The sequence below is a fragment of the Pinus tabuliformis genome, chromosome 3_2, assembly GCF_031772625.1.
Source record: "Pinus tabuliformis cultivar Carrire ecotype Pingquan chromosome 3_2, CPIR1, whole genome shotgun sequence".
Lineage (NCBI taxonomy): Eukaryota > Viridiplantae > Streptophyta > Pinopsida > Pinales > Pinaceae > Pinus > Pinus tabuliformis.
In genome coordinates, this window is record NC_142302.1 from 515,689,858 (window position 1) to 515,698,619 (window position 8,762).

At 35.2% G+C, this 8,762-nt stretch overlaps 1 protein-coding gene across 1 annotated transcript; it reads left to right on the forward strand.

Moving 5' to 3' along the window:
- Positions 1-2,483: 2,483 nt before the first annotated feature.
- LOC149181590 (PHD finger protein PERSISTENT TAPETAL CELL 1-like) lies at positions 2,484-8,103 on the forward strand. Its single transcript, XM_089414259.1, has 4 exons — positions 2,484-2,775; positions 4,510-4,852; positions 6,534-7,240; positions 7,316-8,103. Exons 1-4 carry the CDS (start codon positions 2,484-2,486, stop codon positions 8,101-8,103), a joined length of 2,130 nt encoding a protein of 709 aa, XP_089270385.1.
- The last annotated feature ends 659 nt before the right edge of the window (positions 8,104-8,762 follow it).

Here is an 8,762-nt window from a genome sequence, read left to right on the forward strand (position 1 = left end):
AATTCAACTGAATTTCTTAATGCTGTCTCATTTTCTTCTTGTAATCCTTCGGGAAAGCTTCCTATTTCCACCACAATCTAAGTGAAGATGGAATGGTAGCATTAAGAATTTCTGAAGTCAGTTTGCCCTTGTTTTCTTATTGCTTTGGGAAATAAATTGGGGTTTATTAACATATCCCTAATTATTCACTGCATACCTCTGTACACAAAGCAAGTTCGTTTGGAGGGGCATCAGTCTGAATACAAAGAGTAGTTTGCCCTTATTTATTAACTGTTCGGTTAGGTTAGATAAAGAACCATCTCGAAGATGGAAGCAGAATATTGAAGAAACCAGTTCTGTTTGTAGATTTTGGGAAATCCTCTAAAGACCCAGGATTCGGCATCGACTAGAGAGACAATTTATTTGATATGGTTTATAAACAAAAAGGAATGAGCTCATATAGAGATATAGCAATTGCTTTTTAATTGAGTCAATCAAATTCATGTTTCTTTAGGTTGAAGGTAAAGCCACTAAAGTGGAAAAAATTGTGATGCCAATAATTAGAGGTATTGTGATAAGAAATTTAATATTCCAAGAAGAGGAGGTAGTAGTAGATTCTAAATAAATTAGCAATGCAACAACATAAATGTTTGCAAAAAATTTAGAGAGATACACCTTGTTGAATAATGCATACACTACATGGATAATGGATTTGCACACTTTATGCTTTACGGCGTTTCCTTTGCAACATCTGGTGCAAATGCTAGTTAATAACCATACCAACTGCATTGACTAATATTGACTGCTTATAGGAAATAGGGCATTGGTCAAAAGTCTAATTAACCTGTGTAGCTTCCATTTTTAGAGAGAAAATGATTTCTTTTTTACTCCAGGAATGATGCAGAATTGGGTAATTTGGTGTATTTTTTTTGGGGTTTGTGTTTTCAAGCTTCAGGAGAAACAACCATTTTGTGTTTTGGAGATTTGTACTATTTTTTTCTCGTGTTGTTTAACTATTTTGAAACAACCATTTTGTATTTTGGAGATTTGTTTTTAGATTGGTTAAATAATTTTGATAGTAAAATTATATTTTTTTGTTATTTAATTTTTTTACTAAATACATGAATAAATCTAGTTATTTAAAAACCCTTGCAGCACTAGAATGGTACAAAATTCATATTCACCTACTTGAAACTATAACAACACCCAAATTATACAAAATTTAAAAAACAATTTTGTAATTTTAACAAATTTCTATTAAATTTTGAATAAATTTTTATATATATAAAAGTTAGAACCATTAAACTATGACTTATTTTGAAAATCAAAAGGAATCACTCCCATTATATCAAGTAATTTTGAAACTACATAGCCTGCAACACTAACACAGAAGGCGGTGTTAGTAATCACCATTTTTGCATGGGCATTGTTTGGTTCTTCTGATAATGTAGACGATGCTTATAAGTTCTTTAATGGAATAATTTATAGGAGTTATTATTATTTTTATTCTTGGTTGGGATTAGTAGATTAATCTGTTTTAATTCAATTTTTGTCTTATAATTATAAAAATTCGTTCAAGTAATCGCTGATACATGTCGAAGTTTACCAACCATAGCTTAGCCGACAGTGGTAGTATTATGAAAACGGATGTTAGCAAGGGAAAAATCCATTACCATAAACGGCGTAACTAAATGTGTCTGCTCGGGAGATAGAGGCAGGCAAGACGACATTCATTAATTAATCATAATCGACTTATCTTTCCTTTTCCTCGCAGAAATCTAACTGAAACCCAACGGAATCGAGGCTAATTCTCGGTTTCCATACATACCCGATTAACTGCTATACCCCAACCAACTGTGACTCTACAACTGTCAGTGCCCCAATTCGCCAACCTTATCGATCACCCAGGGGCCACCCGACACCGGATTATATACCCGAAAACCATGAATGATTATCGGAATACCGGGTGGTTTTTGTGTGAACACCGGAGATTTAAGGAGTGCCAGCGTATAATGAGGACGAGTGGACATCATGCGCCGGACCATCAGCTCTAGACAGTTAGAATTATCGTTTGGATGAATCCGAGCATTTTTCGATTCTAAATTCCGCCCGATCCTCTCCCCCACCCCCATTACCTTATGATAATATAATGTTCCACTGTTCAATTCCAGCATACCGGCAGCATATTTTTTACAGAAAATCTGTGGTGTATGGCTGCAGATTTGATGATCATATCGGTAAATATTTGTGTTTTTCTACTGTACTGAGACCACCCAGCTTATTTGAACAAAAGCCATATATATTGATCTCCCGTTGCCACAGAATGAACTTGAAATTTGAATGGTGAAGTTCTAGTTGTCAGTAGTATGATCTATCCTTTTATCTCTGGTGTCTCAGTAGAATGAGAATATATTTGAGAGGCTAGCAGCTAATTGCAGTGGCTTTTTTTTGGGTGCCTCTCATTCAATTTTTTGCAGCTATTGTGTTAGCATTTATCAGAGGAGATGTTCGTTGATTTGGAGAACAGTAAAAAGAGGAAACGAGGGGAGAGAATTTTTGGGTTCCATACCTTTGGTGACCCAGGATGCCCAGCAGATTTTTTTGGTGCTTTTCGTGACAATATTAGAGCTTTTCTCCAGGAATATGCAGAGAGGGAAGATTATGATGTGGAGGGAATGCCTCTGTGGTCGATCATGTTGCAGGAAGATTCACTTGCTGCTCGGATTACTGTTTTTATTATCGAGGAGTCCATGCAGAATTCGCTTCATCCACATTGTGATCAGTGTCGATGTATAGGTAGCTCTCAACATTTTTTATTTTTATTTTCATATGCCTGTTTTTTTATATCCCCAGAACCGAGGCCATGACATAAAACGCTATCAGGTTATCAGAACATAGCCATTTCATCAACTGGATTTTGGTTAAGCAAATATATAGAATAGTTTTGTATAGTTACAGGGAGTAGGATTTATTGCTATGCAATTCTCTATAGAATGTATAGAATAGTTTATATAGTTACAGGGAGTAGGATCGACCGAGTTAACAGTTTTTTCCCTTCAAAACACTACGTCAACATTATCAATGTTATGCATGTAATTATCTATCTAAATTTCTTAAGTATAAATTTCTTGTAACGTAGGCATAATGGTTATTTTTTCGTTTGTGTTTGTTTAGAAAGTATGAAGGTCCTGTTTCATTTATATTTTATTCCAGGATTTTCATTAGTGTTTGATGGAAGTTTAGCCTACGAAATAATTATAAGAGTTTGTTCTGTTTCATTTATATTTTATTCCATGATTTTCGTTGGTGTTTGATGGAAGTTTAGCCTGCGCAATAAGTACAAGAGTTTGAGTGTGAAAATTTTGATAGTTGGGCATATTGTTGTTTATAGTATTTTTTAGAGTGAGTTGTGTATAATAGTTTGAAATGTCTACAAGAGATTGAGTGTGAAAATTTTGTTAGTTGGGCATATTGTTGTTTATAGTATTTTTAGAGTGAGTTGTGGATAATAGTTTGAAATATCTAAGATTTCTGGTCGGCACTCCGCCCATTTCTAGGAATTAAATATGTCTCACTTGAAAGTTGGAATATTCAAAATTTATGTCTCACTTGAAAGTTAGGAATATTCAAAATTGACACACTGTTTGTAAAATACTGTGAATAGAAATATAAATGTTTGTGAATAGAAATATAAACATTTAAATGTTTTTTCATTATATTAGTTAAAAAATAAAAATTATATATATAATTGTTGACATAATTGATCATATTAATATTTCATTTTCTAAATCTTTCTAGCACTAAACATGATTTATTGTGTGTGAAACAGAAACCATGGTTCTGTTCACAGTTGGTCATATTGATATCCCATTTTCTAATCCATTTGACCCGTATAAATTGTTTGTTGTACACAATGCCTCTCGTTTAATATTGTAATTTATTATTAGAATGTGAAGCAGCAACCATGATTCCGTTCACAGTTAAAGCTCCCTTCAATGGATAAGTCCTAAATGTCCCAAGGGTATCAGGATGGAAATTGTTTTACCCCTCAACATTGTTTTTTGTACACAATGCACATTGTTTCTTGTGTAATATAACAATTTATTATTAGAATGTGAAGCAGCAATCATGGTTCTGTTCACAGTTAAAGCTCCGTTCAACAGATAAGTCCTCAAGGCCTAAGGGGTATCAGGATGGAAATTGACCTCAGAAGCACTGTATCAATAATAAACATGAAAACAAAAATTGAAACCTCAGAAGTGGCTGGCCAAAGGGTATCAGGAATGACACTGACCTCAGAAGTGGCTGGCCAAAGGGTATCCGGAATGACACTGACCTCAGAAGCACTGGATAAATGATGACCATTAACTTCTTCTTGATACAACAAAAGTGGCTGGAAATAGTGCGTCTTAGTTAATCTTAATACAATGCCATAGGGTAGGGTAAGGAATTTAGAATGGAATTATTCTGAGTACTATTCTGGAATTCCATATTGAAATTCTGTATGTTGGTTGAATTGTATATGTGCAGGGTGGAGCCACCATTTTGTGTCGAGCAGTCGCTATCACTTCATAATCCCATGCCCAGACCTGGACGATCGGGCTTTCGGATTAGAGGGACTGGATAGAGGAAAGGTGTGCACAAACTGCCATATTCCAGTGCCTTCAAGCCAGATGAATTGCGAAATATGTTTCTTACCGGCAGTGCAAGCGAGTGTTCTCGATCTACAGACCCCTTTATTGCATGGCGTCATACACACGAATGGTTTTGGACACTTGCTGTGCATTAATGGACGAGAGAAAGGATCCAAATATGCCTTTGGAAGGGACATCATGGACCTGTGGGACCGAATTTGCGCCATGTTAAGAGCCAGGTTGTCATTTTTTCTTCAAACGCTTTGTCTTCCTCATGGAACCGTAGGGACTTCTTTGGCGCTGTGTTTAAGTGACCCTTGCTTTTATTTTTATTAAAAATAGATCAATATTGAAAGACTTTCTGCTTATGTGACTGTGAAGACTATGTTTGGATCCTATGCAGCTTTCGAATTTCAAATTTATTTCGTCTGTTCATTGGAAATTTGATAGTGGTCATTTGGGTTTCATGTTTGTTTTTAAATGTCTTATATAATAGTTTGGTTACTAAGCAGCTTTCGAATTTCAAATTTGATAGTGGTCATTTGGGTTGAATGTTTGTTTTTAAATGTTTTATATAATAGTGGTAATTTGGGTTTAATGTTGTTTTTTTTAGGTATGTTTTATATAGATTTACTAGGGATAAATTTTTTTTAATGATTATTTGTAAATTTTTATAACAGTTGGGTGGGAGATTTGAAGGTAGTTATTATTAAAAGAAAAAAAAAACATAATAGCTCACTAGTCTAATTCTATGATATCAAAAGATTGTTTTTGAAATGTATGTCAATGTGTCTAACTAGACATCAATACTCCAATGTTTCTCAAAATTCATTTTTTTTGTTTATAAGAATCTCACTTCCCAACTGATTGAAAAGGAAAGTTGACAAGAAATATGTTCAGATTTTCTAACATAGCCTCTATCTAAATCACTCATTAGAATTTAAGCCATTCATTAGAATTTAAGACTCATTAGAGCAAAATTTAAATACTGATGAAATTTAGGGTTTCAAATATCAAATTGCAACCTTCTAAAAGTAATTTCACAAATTTATGGCAGTGTATTTAGAAATTCAAAATAGATAAATATTGAAAGTGACAAGTTATTGATATATTTGGTTTGTTGGTAGTTGAGATCTACTCTTAATTCTAAAAGAACTTCAAATTACTCCAACAAATTAATTTTATTCAAATTCAAGTTTTTGTGATTTATATTTGGAATATTTGAAACTAACTTTGGAAGAAATCACATTGGTAGATTAGATTGACACTATCTACCTAAATCTACCAATATATAATTTCTTTGAAAATTAGTTTCAAAAATTAATTATATTCACTATAATTTAAAAAATGATAAATAAATGAAAATATCAAACTTTTATGAATAATTTCAAAAGTTTAGAAAAAATGTATTTCAAAATTCAAAATAAATAAATATTGAAAATAGCAAATTAGTGGTATATTTGGTTTTCTGGTAATTAGGTTTACTCTTAATTCTAAACAAACTTCAAATTAACTATCACCATAATTAAAAAAAAATGATAAATATAGAAGTTTCCAGTAAAATTGGTCTCAAATATAAAAATTCTCGGTGTATATCACTTCAGGACCTTACACTTTCTTAGAGACAAACTAAAAAAATGGTCTCAAATATAAAAATTCCCAGTGTATATCACTTCAGGACCTTTGTTCGATTTTTGTTTTGGTAATGTTTTAAAAGTTTTTTTTGTTTTCCTTGATATAAATTGAAAATGGTGGTCTTTGTTTAAGCTCACTGTAGATTAAATTATAAATTCAATATCATTTGTTTAATTATGTTCGTAAACCTTTTCCCGCAAATGCAATGTTTTTCTGGAACTTATTAGAAAAATAATCCCAAGTGTCAATCATGGGCATCTCTCTTACAAAATTTATCCCGTGCAGGAAGGTTAGCGTTGAGGATGTTGCTAAGAAGAGATCAATGGAGCTAAGACTATTGCATAGCGTGGCTTATGGAGAATCCTGGTTTGGCCGGTGGGGATACAAGTTTGGGCATAGCAGCTTCGGCGTATCTCAGCAAATGTACACCAAAGCTATCGAAGCAATACGAGGAATGCCTCTAGCAGTAATGGCTCAGCATTTCGAAGAGGTCGATCAGAAGGTGATCGGGATAGTAACCATATATCAGAGAATCAGCGCACAAATCCTTCAGACTGTTGGAGACTTAATCCGTTTCATGGTGGAACTAAAAGCCCGTTTGCCTCTGCACCCTAATCCCTCCAGCTTCAACAATTCTCAAGCAGCATTAATTAAGCCACTGCCTTCTTCTTCCAAGCACCAGTACAATAACTATTACATCAAGGCTGCTCCCAATTACACTCCCATAACAGCCGACCTGCCATGCCGCTGGTCTGTCAAGAGACTCGAACTCGCGACGCAGGTGATTGTGGAAGCACTAAAGAAGTGCGAGAAGAAATGGATGCCACGACAGGACGTGCGGGACGCGGCCCGGGTTTTTATCGGCGACACGGGTCTCCTGGATTTTGTGTTGAAATCTCTGGGGAACCGTGTGGTCGGGGGGCACGTCGTGAGAAGGGCTGTTAATCCAGTCAGCAAAGTGCTCGAATACAGTCTGGAGGACGCTGATAAAAGCCTAACGAATCCATATGTGGAAACTCAAACCCTAGCCCTAACGAATCCAAATGTGGAAACCCAAACCCTAACCCTAGATTCTTCTGCTGCTTTTTCTTCTGCTATTACTTCTCCGTATGTACCTGCTGCAGATTCGATCTGTGATCTCAGCAGATCACAGGTAACTAAAGATATCCTCTACCTGTATAAACATGTGTTGGAAAATTACAAGCCTGCAGGGAAACTTGGTACTAAGGCCGTTATCACAGCCATTCCCACTGCAACAAGAATTATTCTTGACACGAAGCAGTTCATCAAGGACCACAGAGGGGAAACAACAAGAAAAGGAGCCAACAATGAATTCGGAATCGACGACGACGAAATGCTGAGAGTCCTGTGCACCATGGCCTTGTCTAATGATCACAATTCTGATGATTCCAGGCATAACATCATCATGAGGCCACTTCCTCCTCCAGATTTGGTAGTCGTGCCGCCACATTCCACCATTGGAGACCTCAAGAAACAAGCGCAGAAGGCTTTCAGAGACACCTATTATATCATGCAAAGCTTTCGAGTGGAATCGATCCCTGATCTCCAGGGCAATGATGAGGATCTCCTGTTTGGAGCCATAGAGTCGGGGTCGACTGTGATAGTTCAGGGGAGTGACATCGATTTATCTAGTGATTTGCTCTACGAAGGGGGTAGCGATAACTGGACTGTAGATTGCCCTTGTGGTGCTAAAGATGACGATGGTGAACGTATGATTGCATGTGATATGTGTGAAGTTTGGCAGCACACACGCTGTGGAGGTATTTCAGACATGGACGCCATTCCCCATCTTTTCCTTTGCAGTCGTTGTCGACCTGGCTTGTTCCACACATAATAGTTTGAGAATTGAAGGCCCTGCTTCTGATCTGAGGCCTGAGAATAAGATTAACAGTAGCACTGAGAAACAGAAAAACCTATTGCTTCTCTCCTTTATGCTTGAGATTTGATAAGCAGCTAGGAAATGAACACAAAATTTATTATAAGTTGTGTGTCGATTTCAGGTTCAGTCGTTTGAGGTTTGAAACGTTGAAATAGTGGTCAGGAAGTAATTATTAGTCACACTATGTATTTAGCAGCGAGCATTGGGTGGTTTGATAATTAAAAGCATTTATTTTGTAATGAATATTGGCATGATTGGAATAAAAGCCTTTGATAAACTTTTAGTTTGCACTATCTTTTGTCATCTAAAGAGAATGATTGATTGACAAGAATGAAGATCGAAATACGTAAAGTAATCCCTCATCTAAACCAGAGGGGTGTGGCAGTTTATTTATGTGGCGGTTTATTTATTAGCTAGCATTTAAAAAGATTAGTATTCTTATTTAGTTTATTATAAGTTTTATAATTATAAAAAAATATATTATGATTGATATTTTTGAAGTTTTTAAAGTTTAAATTTTTTTAGTTTGATACATTAATTATATAATTATTTTATGCTGACTAAAATTATTATAAAATCATTAATGAGAGTCAAATGGATTTTTTTTATTGGAT

Excerpts from the sequence above, each read along its gene's own strand:
- LOC149181590 (XM_089414259.1), top strand. The coding sequence starts at position 2,484 with ATGTTCGTTGATTTGGAGAACAGTAAAAAGAGGAAACGAGGGGAGAGA. Across the intron at positions 4,853-6,533 it reads TGCGCCATGTTAAGAGCCAG|GAAGGTTAGCGTTGAGGATG; the intron begins GTTGTCATTTTT and ends TATCCCGTGCAG. Across the intron at positions 7,241-7,315 it reads TCTGGAGGACGCTGATAAAA|TAGATTCTTCTGCTGCTTTT; the intron begins GCCTAACGAATC and ends AAACCCTAACCC.